At 40.6% G+C, this 21,568-nt stretch overlaps 2 protein-coding genes across 7 annotated transcripts in view; both read right to left on the bottom strand.

Annotated features, from left to right (window-relative positions):
- Nucleotides 1-5,182, bottom strand: part of fmnl3 (formin-like 3) — a 31,897-nt gene extending 26,715 nt beyond the window's left edge. For all 6 annotated transcript variants that reach the window (XM_067592239.1, XM_067592238.1, XM_067592242.1 and 3 more), the window contains exon 1: nucleotides 4,601-5,182. In XM_067592239.1, the coding sequence (XP_067448340.1) occupies nucleotides 4,601-4,714 (114 nt within the window). In that variant the 5' untranslated portion in view covers nucleotides 4,715-5,182. The remainder of the gene's footprint in view (nucleotides 1-4,600) is intronic.
- Nucleotides 5,183-5,472: 290 nt separating this feature from the next.
- esyt1a (extended synaptotagmin-like protein 1a) lies at nucleotides 5,473-21,568 on the bottom strand. The gene is made up of 31 exons (XM_067592235.1): nucleotides 20,806-21,568; nucleotides 19,627-19,668; nucleotides 17,320-17,454; nucleotides 16,987-17,060; nucleotides 16,666-16,738; nucleotides 16,477-16,566; nucleotides 16,331-16,386; nucleotides 14,813-14,933; nucleotides 14,426-14,602; nucleotides 13,821-13,903; nucleotides 13,604-13,652; nucleotides 13,205-13,294; nucleotides 12,054-12,149; nucleotides 11,894-11,965; nucleotides 11,728-11,814; nucleotides 10,973-11,122; nucleotides 10,098-10,280; nucleotides 9,831-10,007; nucleotides 9,655-9,737; nucleotides 9,503-9,551; nucleotides 9,314-9,403; nucleotides 8,921-9,016; nucleotides 8,629-8,700; nucleotides 8,441-8,527; nucleotides 8,109-8,255; nucleotides 7,625-7,755; nucleotides 7,312-7,407; nucleotides 7,081-7,212; nucleotides 6,886-6,991; nucleotides 6,696-6,745; nucleotides 5,473-6,577 (listed from the first exon to the last, which is right to left on the bottom strand). Exons 1-31 carry the CDS (start codon nucleotides 21,130-21,132, stop codon nucleotides 6,550-6,552), a joined length of 3,249 nt encoding a protein of 1,082 aa, XP_067448336.1. The 5' UTR covers nucleotides 21,133-21,568; the 3' UTR covers nucleotides 5,473-6,549.

The raw sequence follows: 21,568 nt of genomic DNA, 5'->3' as shown, positions 1-21,568 counted from the left end.
TCCTTCTGTATTTTTCCCAACGTTTGCTGCGACTTAATCTTGAGACTTCCTTTTGTGAACAATCAAACCTCAAATAAAAAGCTGTGATTGCACTTCTTTGCATGATGCAACTGGATGTCAGCGCATAAAAGATGCCGGGAGTTGAGCGGAGGCAGACAAATCGGTTAGGATTGTTTCCAATGCAATCAAGTAGTGAAAATAATCCTGTGCTTCTCCCATAACAGCTCTTAAATATGTGTGCACTGTTTAAAAATGTTGGTAAAGTCATTACAACCGAGAACGGTGGCAGACAGCCAGTTCAAAGGGAATTTTCCCTCTCTGAGTTCTCCTGCGGCCTCGGTCTCGACCAGACCACAGGAATCCAGCGGCAGATTGGTGCTCGGGCACTTTGAAAGAGGATCTCAGGCCAGACGTACACCTTTGAAAATGCCACTCATTCATCTCACATCGTTTTCATAAGCACAGAGTCATATGGAGAAGGTTATTTTAGAGGCCAGACCCACAGTGAGAGTGAATTCAGGGAATGGGAAAGTAGGAAACACTGACTGGTTGAATGAATGAGAGATTCCATTTCCATTTTGGAACCACACAAAGTTGTACGGTCCAAGGATAAGTAAGAGTTACCAAGGACAAAGAGATGGAAAAAGAGCCAAAACTATTAAAGGAACGCTGCCAATGACCAAGATATAATTTTATAGATGTGGCTTCTATGTTGTGGATCTACACTTGTCTATGAGTGAGGTCTAGGTAGATCTATATCACAATCTGAATTAATGACATGATATACACCAGAAGCAGCCTGCAGGAACACAGTTCTCATTGTAAAGCGAACCAACCACCATTGGCTACAATGCAACTTCCCCTGTTAAATGAAGAAAGGAAAATGCCAGGCAACTGTTTCCAGCCACAAAAGACAGAGCTGAAGCTGTTTCTGAGGATGCTGGACAAAAGAGACCAAGAAGGAGCGAGGCGATGCCTTTAGCACATGCTCCCGGTTAGACCTGACCCAGGCATTTTATTAGCAGACCGCATGAAGTAGTCTAAGCTAACCCTGGGGTCTCACTCGCCCCCTCCTCCACCACTGCCCTCCACCATTTACAGTAGAGAGCTGCTGTTAAAGTCATTAGCCCAGGGATATTACTACGCTGGCGAAGGCTGCTGCACCCATGACATCATTATGGGCTGCTGTCATTCCAGTGGGACGTCTGCGTGCCGTGTCTGGGAGGAGAGGGCAGTCCCACCACGCAGAAGCAGACACATCCATCCAGCAGCAAGCAGCAGCATGCCATCATGCAGCAAGAAACGCAGTGATCCAAAGAGGGGAAAAAACCCATGTCCAAATACCCATTTATGGAGAGTGTGTTATTTATCGAGGCTGCTATGATGCCAGTTACGTCTCTGCTGAGAAATACTAAAGAAAGAAATCTGCTCAATTTAGCAGAAGTTTTCCAAAGTATTTTTTGGCATATGTGAAAAAAGAACTCAGATATATAGCCACTGCCAGATGACAAAGCCATGGCCTCGTCTTCCTGAAGAGCACCAACCAAAAGACAAAAGCTTTTGATGTACCTTTATCTCGAAACAAGAGGCAAGTAGTGCAGGGACAAGAGGACTGATAAGAAGACTAAAATATACAAGTGTGTTGTTCTTTCCCACAAAGTAAAGGAAATCTGGAGCTACTGTACTATAGGGTAGGGCGGGGTTGGGGTTAGAGAGCTTGAAAAACTTTTCCCAGTCAAAAACACAACTGAAATGTTGAGTCTACTGGCCCTTGCATAGAAATCATCTGCTCTGCACGGCTGAACATAATAACAGTTATTGACTTTGTGCTGCAGGGCAGTCAGAACAACTGTTCCAGTCTCTAGGCAGGATAAGCAGTATGTTGATTAAAAAAAAAAAAAAAATCTTTTCTAGGCTTTCTTTATGGGAAATGTGACGTCTACAAATCATCAACCATCAGTCATTTGGAAAAACTTTACATGCATCTAAAATGTCTGTTTAACACCAAACACTTAGCCAAGCAGTGAGTCATCTGCATGACAAAGACGTGACTTGAGCTGTCATAATAGCGCCTACAGCGTAGTACAGTGTGTAGTTGTCACAATAGCTGAGACTTTGCACAGCAGTCAACAAGCAGGGCCCTGAATGGCTTCTTGCTGCGCTAGCCTCTTCATATGAGGGTTTTACTGTGTAGCTGTTGATAGCTTTGGCAAGCAAATAATGGCTTCATTCCAGAAACATAGAGGGTCCACAGTGTTCAAGAATGAGACTATCTGAGTAATGCTGTGAAGATTGCAGTTCTCTGCTGTTTGATACTGTAATTAAAGTCTTAAACAGATGCAAATAAAGGCTGGGTGTGGTTATGCTGAAATTTGGAGTGAGGAGCACAAAATCAGCACCTGTGAGAAACCCTCATACTAGTGTTTAACAAAAAATAAACAGACAGGTAGTGTATTTTCTACATTCAAATCTTTCTGAATCTTTGTATATTTTATGCTGCTATGACACGTGTTGTAAGAGGCCTGGATCACTCACACTGTAACAGAGCAACAAGTTGGAGGGATGTTACTGAGCTTTCTGTCTTCTGTTTGGGTGTATGTGGAGCTGATCAGGGGTGGAAACAGTCCTTGAACATGTAACTCAAACAAAATAAAACTACATGACTGAAATATTACTCAAGTAAATGTAAAAAAGAAGCTTTTTTGAAGACTTTTCTACCAGTTACAGATCCGGATGTTACTAAAAGTGGCCATAACATTGTGAGGCTAAAAGTAGCTCCTAACTGAGTTTGGAGAATCTCCTAAAAATAAGGGACACAACAGTCCTAACTTAAGGATTTCTAAGTTTTAGGTCTAAAGCCTCTTTCAGTAGGAATAATTCCCAAATCATTTTAGAGCAACAAGTAAGTCCTAATGGTGAGATAAGACACGTGAATACAGCCCCAGTGCTCTAGTCCAGTCCAGTTCTCTTCAGTGATGCTCTTCCAAATAGCAATAGGAAAGGTTTCTCAGAAAACCAGAAATGTGGTGATAATCTAAATTGAGTCATTACTGCATTACATGGCTCTCAACCTTGTGTGCCTTTGAAATGACACAATGTTTACTTATGACCCCTCATTACAGGTTATGACCTCGCTGTGGGTTGAAAGAAGTTCAACTAAAGAAGAGTGACTTCTCCTTCTAGGGATTGTCTCATGAGAAAGATTTTTACAGGCCCTGAAAGTATCTAATTAAAGAGAACTAAGAAAAAATAAATGTTTTTTTTAACTTTATCCCTTTAATCAACTGGTGGACCCTCAGATTTATCTGCTCATGTCAGGAAGTACTGCTATAGGCTATACTTTGTAAAAGAACTGAATACTATACTTGATCCAAGATCTCCTTGAGTAAAAGATTTGTCAATTGAACATTTAATCTATAAATTGTCAGAACATGGTGAAAAATGTCTATTAGATGTTTCTCAGATCTTCAAATGTGTGACCAACAATCCAAAACCCCAAAAGTATTTAGTTTGCTGTCACATAAGATAATGAAGAGCAGCAAATCCTCACATTGTGAATGCTTGGCATTCTTGCTTTCAAGCAATGACTTAAACGATTCATCATCAAAATAGTTGCTGATTAAATTTCTGTCAATGGACTAACAGTTGTATAGATTTACAAATTAGTTCCCACCCCTGGTACAGCCTGACAGAAGTTATTCGAAGGAAAACTCCACATGGTTTTTCCCAAAAAAGAGGAAACTTGTGAAGTCCCCTTGTGTCATGTGACAAAAAATGAAATGTTCCCTTGATGCAGGATGACTAACCTGAGTGTGTTGATAAAAGGTAAAAGTGGGTGTTGACTGTGTGCTCATTATTACAAAGCGTTCAGACAGCCTGATGTGGAGTGTAGAGAGAGGAGAGAGGAGAGAGGAGGAAGGAGGGGGGGGGGGGGGGGGCTCTTCGGGTGTGGGAGTTTTGGGGGAATTCAGAAAATGTTGTTTTCAGATGGTTAGCCTGCAGCAAGAAAACTTTAAATAAACACAGACGGAGAATGCAGTAATGTGTTCTGTCAAGGATATACAGTAATGTCCTTCCCCACTGTTGAAAAAAAAAAAAAACCCCACACCTCCCCTCCTCCTCCCACTCTCACCATGCTGTGCTCAGTGTTTGCCACTTCAGCCAAACGCTGAGTTGTCTGACTTTAGGGGAGACAAAAGAACCGCAGGAGAGAGAGAGGAGAGGAGAGGAGGGGAGAGGGGGGGACAGCAGGCAGAGAGAGAGAGGGGCGGGACAGCACAGGTCGGTTCATTTAAAATACCAGCAGCTCATAATAGACGATAAAGGGGTAGACATGTAAATACACATACACTTTCATCTCAGTTATGCCAACAAAAAAAAGCACAAATCAACTCTTTTGTCACCTCTCTTGTGTCACTGCTCTCATCTGAGTGGTGTTTATGATGCACTTATAAGCAAATGGGAGTCAAAACAAGTAGGCCTAGATAAAATAAACAAATACAACCACCAGCAGGCCAATGTGAAATAACTCAACATATTTAGACATTTGTGAGGCGTCTCTTGACCAACATCATGACAATCTGAGATAATTATAACTTACCAAAACAATGGCAAATTTCTCCTCCAGCTCGGTGGGGTCAGGCATGGGCACCTTCAGAGGCATGATGTGATGCTTCATCTCCGATTGGCCATCCACACTTTCTATATTACCCATTTTTCCCCCCGAGAAGAACTGTATCCTCTTGGTCACTTGAAACCTTGCAATCCTTCCTTTTTTTCAGTGATAATAATCCAGAAAAAAAGTATTCCAACAATTTCATTAACGGATGAATCCAAATAATCCACTTTTCCAAAGCGAGATAAAACGCAGACAGTGCAGTAGTCTCGTATTAATGTCCCAAAATGCCATTTACACTTATTCAGACGTTTAGGTTTACAGTGTATTCCACTGTAGTTGCCCTACAAAACTTACTTTCAAAAGTAACAATACAAGTACAGCTGCTTTCTGATCCAGAAAGTACTTTCTGATTTGCCTGGCCAATCCATTACTTACAAAAAGATTTCCTCCTGCGACGGATAACTTTCAAATGCCGACCAATAGTTACTTAGTTGGTGCTCAACTTTCTTGGCTACGACGTGTTTCCATTCATTATTGTTGTGTGATCCTGATTAAGCTTCTTTGCTGTTGCCTCCACTCAGAGGGCAGGTTTTCCTCTCTCTGCCCTCCCCTGAGCGGGGGTGGAGGCGCTCCTGTTGGCTCAAACAACCTGTCAATCACCTCATAGTCTGGTGCCCCGCCCCTCACATCTGCAAGCAGTCATTCCACATGCAGCTGGACAGAAAGTGAGGTTTTGTCAGCGCTTTATCACAACCTGGTGGCAAGATGTGACTATGACATTTCATCAAAACACCCAAGCAAATGAAGTATGTTGAAAATTCAAACCTCTGCAAGAAAAAATGCCAAGAAACTGGTTTGATTCATGAGAGTGCAAACTTTAATCAACAACTTCAAAAGCTGATACATGATGATATGTTCAAATAATGTCAAAGCTCAGCAGTTTTCTTCTTTAGTTTTGACACTAAACACTATTTTCTATTCCATTACCACAAATCAGTGTCCAAGTCTTTGTGGTGAGGTGACAGTAGTGGAAGCCTGGAGGCTTTCCCACTGCTTACATACAATATTTGCTAACTTCTCATAAGATCATAATTGTTTTGCTTGAAAAATAAAGTATAACGGCCGACAGTGTCAGCCTGTTGCATTTAGCGCTACAAACACGTACAAACACAAAGAAGCATGGGTGTTAAAACACTAGCCATGAGTTTTCCATATCTACAAAGTTTTCTCTTCATAAAAGCACAGTGATTTAGACTCTGCTTACAGTATCATACCTCTGTTTTCAGTGGTAAGAGTGAGGGTCTAGGTTTTTAATACTTTGATTTACAAAAGCAACTTTTTCTCTGGTTAAAACATATAAAACTTCATTTGAAACATAATCCATAAACACTGACAAACTGTGCACAGTTTTGTAATACTTAAGGCAATAATATAAACGCATATAAACAAAGTTAATATTGGGAATTGTTTGAAGATTGTAAAAAAATTAAAATTCAAAGGAATCTCTTTCAGTTTTGTTGGATGCTGTAAATCTGTAAAACATTGTCATTACATTTGGATATTAACCACAGCATGAGCCCTTTTGTAAATAAAACTCAAATAGGACTTTTACATGCTTTTGAACATATATAAACTTGGTAGGTTGTGCAACATAGCTGCGTTATTATCAAATATCTATTCAGCCAAAATATTCTACTGAAGAATCTGGATTCAGCACAGTGAACACTTTATGGATGATAAGCTACATGTAAAGTTTCCTCTCATAAATACTGATGGAACGTGTATTTTGTGCAGTGGATATGTTGTCTTCTTTTTTTTTTCTTCAGTGATGGTGGAAGTTTTCATTTAAGCTGAATATACAAACACAGAAATCACAGATCACAGAAGCAACACTTAATGCTATATAGTGGTGAAGATCAGCATTGATTCTTCTAGTTGGCCTCTGGAACCAAATCGTACCTGGAAAAAAGAGAAAGGATATGATTTGTTTATATAACATTGGATAAAGTCAAGTTTTGAATATTTTTTGATACAACTCCATTATTACACAATGCTCAGTAGAAGTTTAAATCATTACCACTGTGTGACACCAGTCTTGAGGTCAATTTGGTCCAGGTCCAGCAGCAACTGAGGACAACAAGGAAAAGCAAAAAATCATGTCTCACATTTCTGTATCTGTGGTGTCTGGTGATAATCACTATGAAACGTATGTGGACTTAGGCGATAACTAGTAAGTGCATTTCAGATGTGATAAATCATATATATACCTTGCCGATAAGCTCCCTCTCTCTGCTCATGAAGGAGACATTGTTCTTCACGGACAGATCCAGTCTTCTCTGCATGGACTCCTCCAGAGAGAAATCAAAGTCAAACCTACAGACAAGAAGGAAAGAGAAAGGTGGGAGAGATGAGAAATGTAGCATCATCATGCTTCGTTCACTATCACTATTTGTTGGTCTTACCTCTCGTTGAATTCTGGGTTGAGGTCTCTCTTCTTGGTGGCAGTTCTCCTCTTGGTGGTAGCCTTCTTGTCAGGCAGCAGGATGAAGGAAACATAAGGGTCTGCACCGTCCTTGGAGCAGGCTGCCAGGGCTCTGTGAGTACACGGAGATCACATTTACAACATATGATTGTACCGACTGCTCCTGGTCAGGAATATGATGATAAAAGGGCAATGTGTGACATATAAAGACCTGCAGGCATGAACGGTGATGAAAAGCCTGTTTTCGTCTGTGGAATAGGCGACGGTAAGCTTCACCTGACCTGCTGCGCTTGCGTTATCACTGCCTCTAAAAGACACAGCGTAGAAAATATGGTTATTGACATTATAATGTCTTTGAATATTTAGCATAACAGACATAAACCAGCAGTAGGCATTACGAATTGGTGTTTTAATAGGATGAAATAAACTTGAAAAAAGCCTACTAAAGAAAACCCAGACAACTATCTCAACAGTGGCGGCAGTGACTGCACAATGGAGCATTGATGATAGTGTGTGTGACTCACAAGGCGAATCCACCTCTGTGTCTGAGGTCTAGATGAGAGGGATCCCACTTGGGGATGACTTCTTCTACGCTGCCGTCATTACCTCCGTCTCCTGGAGGCTTACGACACACCGACAGCTGAGTGTCCAAGATCTGCAAGACACACAGAATTGAGATATCGCACGACATCGGTGCTGCATAACAATCTTGTATCTCACGTCTGAAAAATGAGTCAATTCTACAGACTTGCTGTGGAGCCAAACTTGAAGCTTTGAGAAAATTAAACAGCTGCTATTGTGAGCTCTTGAAGGGGAAATACACAGTCGGATGCTGGTACATTGTAATATAGTATCAATCTGTGATCTTCTACAACATTGTGGAAAACTCCCCCTCAGCATCAGATCAGCTGAGTCTATGACTCATTTTAAAAAGCTATTAGCCCCCCCTCCCCACCCCCCCATTGCTAACATGGCATAGAAACAATAATCAGGATGTATTGCCAGTACCTTGAGCGTGGCCCTCATAAGTATCTGGCTCTCTGGCAGAGCTCCATCGAGAGTGAGCCAACGGTCCAGCACCAACCCCGGCTCAGCCAGCACCTCTCTGAGAGGAAGTGTCAATGATCCAAGAGCCTGGCCCCAGCTGTGGGAGAGCTACACACACACATAGATACACAAACCTTTTTACAAACTGGGTTTTTATCATATCTGTATAAAACGCCAGCTCTGACACAAAGTGGCTTTTGCAACCTAATAAATGGTGCAACAATTTTATCTGCCTTGCAGCCGCGTAGGTCAGGCAAAAAGTGTAAATTACAGATGCTGTTAATGACTCTCACCTTGACTGTGAGTGTTTCATCTCTGGGATCACGGACCAAATAGTGAAAGGCTTCATCCCATCGAGGAGATGTGGAGCGCTCACAGACCTTGAGAAAGAACAATCGAACAGGAGAAAATCATGATTCTTGTCAAATAACAGTTTTCTTTTGCTGCATACACACACTCAGCTCAGACATCATGATGCTACCTTGGTTCGGTGTGATACGCCTTTGTGGGTTATCTCAGCTCCAACTTTTGGCTCCTTTCCACTTTTCTTCAGCTGAAATTACACACAAAGAATAATAAGTAATACAACAATGTTATCAGCAGCTTCCACTAAAACTACAACACACATTACATCAGCAGTGATATCACGTATAAAACACACATGTAGCTGTAATTGTAGCAAATATTGTACTCCTCCACTCCTTTTAGTGAGGAAAAAACACATCATAGTAAACAACAAAGACAGCCCCAAGGGCTCATAGATATGATCTTACTGGCAGGCCGTGGGCACGCTCCACATACACAAACAGCACAGCTGATGATGGCACAACCTTGTTCTGGTATGACTTCTGCGACTGGTACTGCAGGATCTGTGGGAGCAGGGAAACAAGGGGAGTTTTATTAAGACTTATTGTGCAATAAGAAAGTTGTGGTTGAAATTCCCTGCCTGTCTGAACAACACAGACGGATATATTAACATAAATAAACTAATCTATGGCATCTGCAAAGATAAGCTCATTCTCCACTTCTCCACTGCATGCTTACAGGCATAAATCACTCTCTAAACTCAAGTCCCTCACAGTCAAACAATATTCAAACATCAGTAATGCTATAAAACAAGCCCTCAGGGCTACAGAGTACAAGAGGCAAAGTCTTAAGAATCTAACCTGCTCCAGTCTGGGTAGGTCAGACACTCTGGATAGCCACTCCAGCACCAGATGAACTCGGCCTGACTTCACATCATTCAGAGTATACCACTGTAATAAGAGTGGCATAGAAACAACCAGGTTATGACATAAAAATATACCTGATTTGTACAAAAACTGTTCAACTAATTTCAGCTACATATCACGCACCGTATCAGTGAATTGTGCACTGATGATATCGCGTATGTTAAGCTTGAACCTGCAAAGAGAGGACTCAATCAATACTTTATCCTCCTTTCTCATTTACATATATTCATTTAAAAGCAAGATATTTAGTGAAGGTTTTTAATGTCTGGACGCACCTTCCGAGGAAGTCATCCTGATCGATGTCCTTGTCAAACAACTCAAACTGGATCTCCTGACCAGGAAGCTGGGTCAAAATCACCTAAAATCACATACATATTATATAAAATCTCATCTAAAACTCGATAAATCCACCAGATGTGAAGAAGAAATCTACTCTACATATCAGCCATACCTCATAGAGCTCATTCCAGGTGGGATTGAGGTTCTCTTTGATGGTGTGGCTGCGGAAGGTGATACCAGCCACACGGATCTTAACATAGGGGTCGCTCTTCCCCTTCACCATGCCCCCCATGAAGTTGTCCTTGGCTATCAAGTTTTGGGCCTCCACCAGATGGATTCGCAGCACTCCCTGTGGGCACACCAAGGACAGGAAATGTGATTGTAGTGTGTTTGTGCGAGACTGCTGCTGTTCGTCTCTTGGCAACTGTTTTTCTTTTACCTCAGATGCAAAGTCAGGGTCGGGTGTGGTGTGTTGCGGTCGTGTTGGTTGAGGTTTAGTTACCCCACCAGGCCCCACAGGGTCCAGTTCTGATGTGATTCCCCCATGACCCGTCCCGGGCTCAGAGGGTGAAGGGCGAGGAGACGGAGTTGTAGGAGAGGTATTGTCGCTCAGCCATAAAACCTAGTAGAAAACAAATAAGAGGTTATGGAGAGAAAATGTCAAGCAGTAAAATACTGAACACTCTTTCATGTCTGAGAAGAAGCTCCTTCCTACTTCAAACAGTCACATGAGACTTGCTCTTTCAGAAACCAGGAGATTCACATCAGGATAAACACAGAAGAGCAAATGCATGTTTCTGTGTGAGAGTTTTTGTGTTTCTGTGCTTACGGTGACCACGTGCTCCCACAAGGACAGAGAGATGAGGCAGTAAGACTACTTTAGGCTTAAATTTTAGTGTTAAGTTCAGGCATGTACTGGGGAAAAGTTACTGTTTAGGAATTCATGTGTTGAAGATCGTTATCTTCAGCCTAGTAATGTAAATGTTTGTGTGCATGTGCTAGTGTACTTTATAGCCTCTTCAAATTCTTATCCACCACAATCTCCGTGGATAACACAAACAAAACCAAGTTTAAATTTGAGATCTTTGTCTCATGTTTTGAAAGGGTAGTTGTGAGTATGATCTGCCTGGTGATTGTTCCCTTGGCCAGAGCACTGCTTTGGGAGCTGATAGGATTTCAAAGTCTTCCCCACAGACACCCACAGGGCTTTGAATTCAGCTCCTTCAGCTGAAGTTCACATTCCTTATTTACTACACCGCACCACACATGTGAGTGTGTGCAAAAAGAAAAAGAGCCTATATGTGAAATACCAACCCGTAGCACAATTTTGATGTAGATGCGGCTGGCAGAACCAGAATTCTCCAGCTGGAACCACTGGTCCATGGTGAGTTCATGGGTTGCCAGAACACGGCTCAGAGGGATGGTCAGACTGCCCAGGGAGAAAGCACGATCATCATCTTTCACCTGATTTAAAAACACAGGAAAAGAAGTTGTGAAGTTGGGATGAAAATTGGGGAAGGCAAATATCATGATGGGAAAAGGGACATAAAAGGTTAAGAGCATGGGCCTGCAGTTTACAGAAATTAGAGAGAATAAGTGGAAACGTTATAAAACCAGAGAGAAAATCAAGAATGTATTTAGTTTAGGGCTGAACAATTAATAGAAATATTATCGAAATCGCAGTATGACCAAGCGCAATATCCAAATCAAAAGAGCTGCAATTTTTTGAAAAAGGTAAAATGTGTCACAACATACCATTATAAATGAAGCATTGTGGTGCTACAGAGACGCCCCGGCCTACAAATCATACTCTCTAGATGTAAAGGAACATGCTTGTTTGGCACAGACCCCCACAAAAATCACATCATCATCATTTTTATATTTTTTCAGTGAAAATGAAATGCAAAAATTACCATTCCCACAACAATCTTTTTAATTTTTGATATATCGTTCAGCTCTAATTTAGTGAACTAATCACCTCGACAATGAGTTGAGTGGAGTAGCAATATATACAGGTTTTACAGTTAGCTTAACTGGTGTGTTCAATCATTACTCATCGAATGACTTACTTGAATGTCAATGTCTTGTTTGCGAGGATCCTGAATGAAGAAGGTAAAGGCATCCTCCCACACAGGGTTGTTGGTCCCATAAGAAGTCTGCAGTAGAAAGAGGAAAACATTCATTATGTTTGCAGTTTGGTTTAATGTGCTAACAAAAAGTTATATTTAAACTTACCTTGCTCTCTTTAGTTGTATCCTGAACGGAAATTTGCACCATCGGGCTTGGGTCCTTATTACCTTTTCTCATCTAAAACAAATGAAATACATGGATGTGGGTAACAGATGAAAATTCAAAGCACACCACATGACGGAGCCTCAAGTAGTGTTAATCTTACCGGGAGCTGAGAAGCTTGATCAAGATAGATAGCTAGGATGGCGGCAGATGGAGGATCAGCTGTCTTACTGGTCAGGTTCTGGTTCATCTGGATCACCTGGAGGAAGAATAACAGACAGAAAGCAAAAGGATGTGAAGAAAATGATCTAAAAGTCTCATTAGTGGCCCCTAGAGACAGCGATGTTCATTACATCCTTACATTTGGATTGAGCAAACAACATATAATTTTACTATTTTCATACCTTCTTAACAAACTGATGAAGAATATGTTATTCTAACTGATTTATTGTTTGACATTGTTAAATTGATTTTATTTATTTTTACCAATGGTCTTAACTTTGTCTTGCAATCAGGTGAAACACACACACACTTAAACATAAAATACATAAAACATATAATGAAAATATATAAAACATGCTGAAAATGCTAAAATCAATCCAACATACAACACTGGACATCAGGTGACAGCATAACATAACATACATCCACCATCTTTTTCCAACCCAAAGGTGCCACTTATATTCTTTCTAGGATGTAATCTTTTATGTGATTCTTTATGAGAATTTTACAAATAATATTGCAATTACATTTTTGTTTAATTATTACATGTGGCATATTTTGTGTTATCTGTTCTACGTTGTCAATCTGTACCTCATTTTTATTGTTGCCTGTCTTGGCCAGGACATGTGAAAATTAGATTTTTTTTTAAATCTCAGCAAGGCTTTTCTGGTTAAATAAAGTTAATTTTTTACAAAAAAAATCTGTCACACCGTGAGAAAACAAGTACTCAAGTGATGTTTGACAATTATAAGGTCATGTGATGAGTTTGACTTTTCAAACTCACTTAGTAAATAATCATGAGACAGGGCATCCTGGTCGTTGTGTGTTTTAAGACATGTAACGTGATCACAAAGTTCCCAGTTAAATTCTGTCATCACCCTCTCTCCTTGTGTTTGCTGTCTCTCTACACTGTCATACTGTCAAATCTAGGAAAAATGCCACAAATAAATAAATATATGGTATATGGCATATAAAAAAATACTAACTACTAATTATTAGTGTTTCAATTTTGTCCACATTTCTACCCAAAGTTATGCAGTTCGTTGGTCAAAAAAAAATCTATTGCGTAGCATTAGGCTGTTGTAGACTCACCTCACTCAGTCTGTCAGCAGAGGACAGCAGAGAGAGCCATTCCAGCCGGAGGTGAACACTGCCGGATGGGACGTCCCTCAGATTGAACCACTGTTTACAAAAACAGAGGATTCATTAAACGCACATTTCTCTCATCCAGAGGAGATCTTTGAGCCTGGACAGGACGGCAGGATTAAATATGGTGCAATCAGAGCAGGTCACAAGGAGGCACATGGAGTTTAGTGTCACATGCTAACAGGATTACTGCAATAGATGTTTTCCAGGGCAAGACAATGTGATGACTGTATTCTTGTATTTGCTGTTTATTATTTGATCTGAGTGAGAACACAAGTACATGTAGTGATATACTGGATTTTGTCTAAAACCTCCAAAGGTTAAACATAAGCAACTACTACTTACATCATCCACAACTCTGGCCTTCTTTACAATATCAAGATCCACCTTGACCCTGAAAGAGAGACAGATAGAGAGAGATAGATAATCAATGAAGCAATGAATCAAAGAGACAAAGGTGCTCAAATGTCGCCAGAATCATGGCCCAACATGCAGAGATGGAAATGACATGAGAAGCACATACTATAGAGACAGAGTAAATGGACGAGAATGAATAAGCTACCTCCCCAGGAAGTCATCCTGGTCTGGGTCTTTGTCAAATACTTCCACTTCCAACTCCTGACCAGGTACTTCATGGACAATCACCTGACACACACACACACACACACACATACACATAAATGGACAAATACACCACACGCACAACAAATATACAAATATAGATACAGCCACACATGACACAATAACACAAGGACATACGAACAGAATCACAATGGCAAGAACTTTTAACCATTGCGCTAGATAGATGTTAGTAATTTAAAATCTATTCAGTGTTTGGCTCAAATTTAGTTTGGCTCAAATTTGTGTCTCAAAAACAACAAATATGTCCCTGAGACAGCAGTTTTCGTAAGACTTTCTTATCTCGGAAATAGCAGCTTCCTGTTACCAAAACAGTAGATAAAATCTCCACAAAGCTGTTTATCTCTAAAGTGCCAACTATTTATTACCAAAGACTCAGTGCAATCGTTATGAAGCAAGGACACCAACACCAAGCTTTAACTATAAGCGCACAAGTTGGTGGGAAATGCAGCACCTGAATATCAAGGCAAAGCCATACAGTATATCTCATGTTTCAGGTGTATTTTCTGTCCTCCCAACCCCTCTCACCTCATACATCTCCCTCCACTGGGGGTTCAGGTTGCTGTCCACGTGATGAGAGGTGAAGATCTGGGTTCCCACGCGCAGCACGGCATACGGGTCGGACTTCCCGTCAATTAAGCCCCTGATAACTGTATCCTTGGCAGTCAGGTCCTCAGCCTCCAGCAGGTGGATACGCACGACTCCCTAGCATGTGCATATATGCAGGAAAACACATCAATACACAAAGAAAAAGCTTCCTCACAAATCACTGGTCCATGTTTCTCATTTACAATGTGAATTTTGCTGCATGACTTTCAGGCTATGTGTTTGTTTGCAAATAATATGCTGAGGCAGATCTGCTTCAGTCTGTGTGGGTCCATGTTGCTCCAGGTCATTCATTATTGAGACAGTTACCCTTGGGAGAGGGGAGCGGAGCTGCGCAATGTGCAGGTCGGCCACCAGGGGAACAGTGAGACGGTTGGGGAGCACCAGGTAGGAGGCTATTGCATCCATTATCATAGTGTCCGATATGGAACTGCAAATGAATGCAAGGACGATGTTGGCGACACAAAGGGGAGGGACACACAGACAAACAGACAGAGGCTATACTACTGCCGACCATGTGAGCATGCATAAATAACATGATATCCAGGTTACACAACCAATAGGAAGCACCCATTGGCTAAATGTGAGGACAGCTTTCTGTGAAATCATGTTGGCTTATGCCATTTACAGGAGGAATACAATTACAAAAGAATGACAAACTGTCATTGAAAGCATTGCCAGAGGGAAGTGATCAATTTTACGCCTCTGACAATGCTTTAATTGTATTTTCACAAAAGTACATTATATAAAATCATAACACAAACAGTATAGAATCGGCCACCATACAATTACACTGAGTATGACTGAAACTTTTCAGACTATTAGTTTATGTTCATATTCTATTTAATTGTACTGTAGTTGATTCTATACTGTCCACATTCTGACATTATATAATATGCCTTAAAAACTACCTGAATATAAAAGCATGGAGTCATAATATAACAAGGTGAATAAATATACGAACACCAGTATGGCATAAATTTCTAACAACTTAAAGGACAAGGGTGGCATTGTTCCGTATGTTGCTATCAACAAACCGCATGAAAGGAACAAAACATACAACATTTCGCAATACTTTTGACTTCCCTATCTTGTCTGTGGCACTCACGCCCATATCATATAAACATATAAATATGTATATGTACACATATACGCAGATTTAAAAAATAAAAAAAGCCACCATGTTACCAGATAAAAAGTAATTTCCTAAAACTATTTGGCACTGTACTTTTTAGCAAAAATTACTCAAACAGGAGTAAATAAATAGTGCAGTTGTTGGGGACTAGTTTCAGCCAAGGATAAATACACATTCGCTGCTCTATCAAGTTGTTAAGTTGGAGGAACTATTCATTTATTTTCTCTGTAGACAATGTAAGGTGACTGACAGTTGAGGAAGTTACATGGCTTGAATGGGCATGAAATTCAAAGGCTTAACAGCGACGTTTGTGGCTCTATGGTGAAGAGAAATAGCTATAGCAGGTTTTGGATGCATAGGCAAAACTTGTTAGTAGGATCAGCTCATTGTTGGTTTTGGTCTTGTCATGAGATTTGTCAACCATAACAAAATATAGGATATCGCCACCCTTATCCTTTAAGGATTTAACCACACAGATCTGTCAGTGAACAGAGGTGTTGCTGTCTGTCTGTTTGTTTTGGAGCTCCTTTGAATTCCAGGTAAAACCGTATTTGATTCTGGTAGCAAAATAAACATAAGCAGGCACTCCTCATTAAAACACAATTAAAAATGAATACCAGATGGACAGACAACAGATCAGTGCGGCTGCAACCTAAGAGATCTACAGCAGTGCTCTACTATCATCAACTCACTTCAGCCCAGGGATATCCAACAGATTGGTCAGTCCGGTCCAGTTGATGTCCAGTTTCTATGACACAGATGAAAGTAATGACATATGAATACAGTGCAGTGCAAAACTGAAAAGTACTCAGATCTGGTTCACTGGTGCTACACTCACAGGCCTGCGGATGAAGAACATGGTGACGGCTCCAACCAGTGGCACATCTCCGATTAGAGGCTCGAGGATCACACGTAGCTTCCCATGGAGCTAAAGAGAAAAATGTAATGTAAGCATACTGATAGGATGCTTTTAGGACACTTAACTGTGACCACTAACGCAGGAATATCTTGATATTTGTTCTTATACCTGGACTCCTTTAACTCCAGCTTTGCAGAAGTACTTTTTGATTTCCACATTGATCTCTACATCGCCGGCGTAGCTGCAGATAGAAAAGATACATGTTTAACCAAAGGAAGCGGCTGATTTCAGTTATGATAGACTGCTTTCTTTTTTGTATTAAGTAAACAAAGATCTGCGGTTACAAACAAGGACAAACTGGTGCAGGACATTTCATGATAAAGAATTTCTTGTAAGCAATTTGTTATGTGTATAAGCAATTCTTCTCTAATTGCTCATACACAACATGAAACAACATGAAATAATGAACTAATAAAAGTGATGCATTACCTCAGGTACAAATCCAACATAACTTGTCTCTTATCTTGTTCTGTGTGAGCCTTTACACCAGCCACCTTCAAAGCCTGTGAACACAACAACTGCTATTACACAAAGCAAACAAGACTGATGAGTCTTTATGAAATCACATTAGCGAAGACGCACATGAAGACTATGATTAAATTATCAATCTTTCTGCTTGTAACGAACAGACTTGTGAGAACAGCTCTGTATTACTTGTCTTATATACAGTATATATTATCCACATTAATACACTGGGTATTTTCTCGGTCGCGGCACATTTACAGGATGAATTGCTGCTTTTCTGACAGTCAGTTCACATACCTTGTCTCCTATGTTGACCTTGGTGAAGCTGAGAGTCTGCAGGTGAATGCTGGAAGTGCGGATGGCAGGAGCGACGGTCTCTACCAGCAACTTCTCCAGATACTGGCCTATAAAAGGCCAAGCCTGCTGCAGGATCTACATGAGAGAACATATGGCCATCGAATACAAAAAACCATGGTCCAATGTTTTATTACACAGTACACACATTAGATACAGTGAAGTCATAAATAAATACAAGTAATAAATGTCGTTCATGTTTGCAATAGTGATATATTATGTGTAACCGTGCATTATAATCTTGCAGATGTTAAGTCACAGCAAAGCACATCCTGTTAATAAAAAGGGTGGTTGCCAGAACAAGACAGGATGTAACCAAGAACCATGAACAAACATAGACAAAAACACTCTTGATAAAACCGCGACCACAGACTGTTTTTCTTGTGGCTAAAAGGTTTTTCACGGTAGGTTCAGCAAAAACTCAACTAACAGAAGACACAATTGAAATTTTGAATAATAGCTCAACCATTAATAATTTAGCGGGGATGTAATAACTCAAATTGTGCCCTCCAGTTATTTATTTTGGAGAACATCATTCTAAAGTATAATTTAGGGCTGCAACAAATGATTATTTTCATTAGAGATTAGTCTGTAAATTATTTTCTCGATTAATCAATTAATCATTTGGTCTATAAAATGTCGATCAATGTTTCCCAAAACCAAAGGTGACGTCTTCAAATGTCTTCTTTTTGTCCCGACCAACAGTCCACAACCCAAAGATATTTACTTTACTATCATAGAAGACTAAATAAACCAGAAAATATTCATATTTGAGAAAGTGAAATCAGAGAAATTTGTCATTTTTTCTTTAAAAGACTACTCAAAATGTTTAATCGATTATCAAAATGGTTGGTGGTTAATATTTTGTCGATCGACTAATCACAGCAGATCTAGTAAAATTTAAAATAAATAATCGGTAATGCTTCGTGGGTCCATAAAAAGAACTATGTAATTTGAATCTAATTATAGTGAAAATACAGTGTTCATTCAATTAGTGCACTTTTAATTAATTAATTTCAATTAATTACCAGTGTAACACATCGTGTCTTTTAGTCAGTGCACATGTGGAATTTGTCTACAGGAAAGAATATAATTCAGCATATATGGAGAATAAAGTTTCTAATATTAAATGAATAATGAATAAATAAGGTTTAATTTGAGCGTTGTCTTTCAAGTAAATTCTTATTTTCCAATAACAAGTATCAAATTATGGTTGTTCCAATTAAATTGTTAGGACATTATGGCTCCATAAAGTAAAGTGTTACCAAATAATCAAGGCTGTTTCACTTGATATACTACAGTAATTCTCATTGATTCTTTGTGATGAAGGGTTAGGAATCACTCCACACACCTTCACACTGGTGTTAACTTCAGCATTTCAGTGTGAGGTGTAAAAAAAAGTCCTGCCAGCTACTATTTACCAATCCTCTGACCTCCATCTCCAAAGTCCTCATGAGGATGGTGATGCTCACAGGCTATAGCTACAGGAGTGTCCTTTAGGCTACATTATTAATGACACACTTATGGACACGATGCAGTCTCTAAAGGTGCGACTCCTCACAGCTTATTTCACATTCATTACTCACAGACAACACCCGACCCTTCTCTCCGCACAAACTCATTCTACAGGTTGTCAAATATAATACAAGGGCTGATGCATGTTTGTTTGCGGCCGCACATGAGGAGGATAAGTGTGAGTGGCCTGATCACATATCAGGAAGCCTAGGGCAAAGACGTGGGCTGGTGAAAGATGAGTCCAGCAAATTGCCATCCCACAATCTGGGCTTCTGTCACCAAGTTCTTTATGTTTTTTTTCCACCAGAGGGGTGATTTGTATTATTAGTATTCACATCAACACCTGCCCTGCGCCGATGTGAGGTTACTGCACTGACAGAGACAGAGCGGCAGAGATATGATCTGAGCCGCTTTCCCTGCCTCTTAACAACACCAGTAGATAATCTGCTCTGATGGGGAGTCTGCAACGTGAGCCGGGTCACTTAAAGTCTTAATATTAAATGTGAGGCAATAGAGCTGCGTTCGAGTTACTCAAGTTAATCATGAACACTTTATCTGGAAATGATTTGTTGTTTCCTGTGCTTTGCAACAAGTTCAGCTGAATTACGCAGAGCAGCTCGCCATCATACAAGTTGCAGCATGTTAAAATAGAAGATTTTTAAAAATATGAGTTATTAATGTAAAAATATACAGCACCACATACCGTATGCAAAGTCTGATAGGAAAAACACATACCTTATTCAGCCACTCCACTTTTTCCACATCTGGAAAGTTGACCTGTGGACAAGTAATATCGGTCAGGCATGAACTCAAATATGACGGAGTAGTGTAAAATGGTCTACAACATTTAGCAGAGTAGTTAAAATACTTGAGCAGATTATTTTAGTCACATTTTTCTGAGCATATGTAACATACTGTACTAGATACCTGAGTTATGTTCCAATGGGGCACTTTTATTTTAACCAAGTCATTTTCATGTATTCTTAACACGTATTAACTTAGTTTTGCAAGGCAGTACTTCCACTTGAACACAATATCTCAACAAATATACAATCTGCCAACATACTTCAATAAAAAGTAGAGAGTGAATACAGGCCTAACAAATGAGGCTAATCTGGTCAGTGGTGAAATTTCAGGAAACCGTCACACAAATGTTGCACATCAGCTTTTCCTCCAAACCATGAGATCTTGAGATTGGGCCTATCTGCCATAAAAACACCCACTAACACAGCCATTCGCACACACACACACACACATGCATGCATGCACACACACACACACACACACACACACACACGGTTTCTCCTCTCTCGCTCTCTATCCAGATATGGTGGTTCTAGTCACTGCCACTGCTCTGAAAGATGTTTATATGTCATCATGTTTTTGGAGCCAGATAAGGTCAACGGCAGTTCCATTGTAGTGAAACTGGAAGAATAAACACACACGCAGAGAGAATCTCTCCTGATGCTAGATAAATTATTTTTTCAGTAGCTAGACCTGCATTTTACTGTCTACTCAAGGGACGCTCTCTTCAACATCAGTGTAATTCTTTCCACCTTACCACCACAAAGATCTCATCTGACATGTTAATTCACATTCCTCAGTGTGGCAGCAGTTCAGACTAATTCCCCAGGCACTGCACATTAGAAATGTCTAAATATGGGGCTGGTCAGGGACAGGAGGAAAAAACTGGGGAATGTGTTCATTCTAAGAAGTTGCAAGATTTCTAAACATATAACAAGGATCTACTAATGGGTAACATGCAGATACCAGCCTATCACTGTGATGCAGAGTAGCTGAGATGCAGCTTAGGTTCAACCTGACAGATGTGACAGATGTGACATGTGATACAAACTGCAGAGCATGACCATGGCAGGTGGTGAGCCAGTTTGGAGTGTGGATACAGGTTCTTACCCAGGGAGGTAAATCGCTTTTGGTTCTGAAAACCGTTGCAGTAGTAAATTCCCTCTCGTTCTCCAGAAGATACATTGCAGACTTGTGCCTCATCATTTTCTCCTGTCGACCGTGTTTCCATCCCATGTAGATCATCAGACCGAACAGGATCACACTGATGCTGAAGCCATAATATCCGGCCAGGTACACCGGTAGAAGCGCACCCAGGCATTTTCCAAAGGACCACAGCACACTCACTGCCCGTTCACTGGGAGGCTGGCTCGGTAAGGCCGGGGCTGCACCCGCCGTACTTCTTCTGATGACCGGCTCTACATCCGCGGGTAACATCGCAAGATCCGTTTGACTTCACTGGCTTGACCTGCCCTTCAGCTTCTTTGCTTCTGCGACTGAGTGTCAAGCTCCACTGAAGAGTTACCACAATTTTATTTCAAAAACCATCGAGAGATCACCGATCGACTGCGTGTTTCGGTGGGTTAAATCATGATCGGAGCTTCTCTCCGCTGCGCGCCTCCTCAGTTCCGCAAGGCACCAGAACTGTCTATTCCGTGTTTCATTTACGTGTAAGCTGCTCACGCCAAGCTGGGCAAGAACAGACCTAGACCCCTTGAGGGCGGGCTCTGCTTCAAGCCCTCCTTCACATGAAATCCAGTAGAAACCTAAACCCTAGAATTAACTTTTAGCGTCATGCGCTGTCACGGGCGGAGCGTATTACGGCCTATAGGATATGCAAAGTGGACGAATGTTTATTTATACCAAACACACA

This window comes from Thunnus thynnus, chromosome 6 (assembly GCF_963924715.1).
Source record: "Thunnus thynnus chromosome 6, fThuThy2.1, whole genome shotgun sequence".
Lineage (NCBI taxonomy): Eukaryota > Metazoa > Chordata > Actinopteri > Scombriformes > Scombridae > Thunnus > Thunnus thynnus.
The sequence above is the reverse complement of the archived record's forward strand: the minus strand, read 5'-3'. Positions and strand labels throughout refer to the sequence as shown.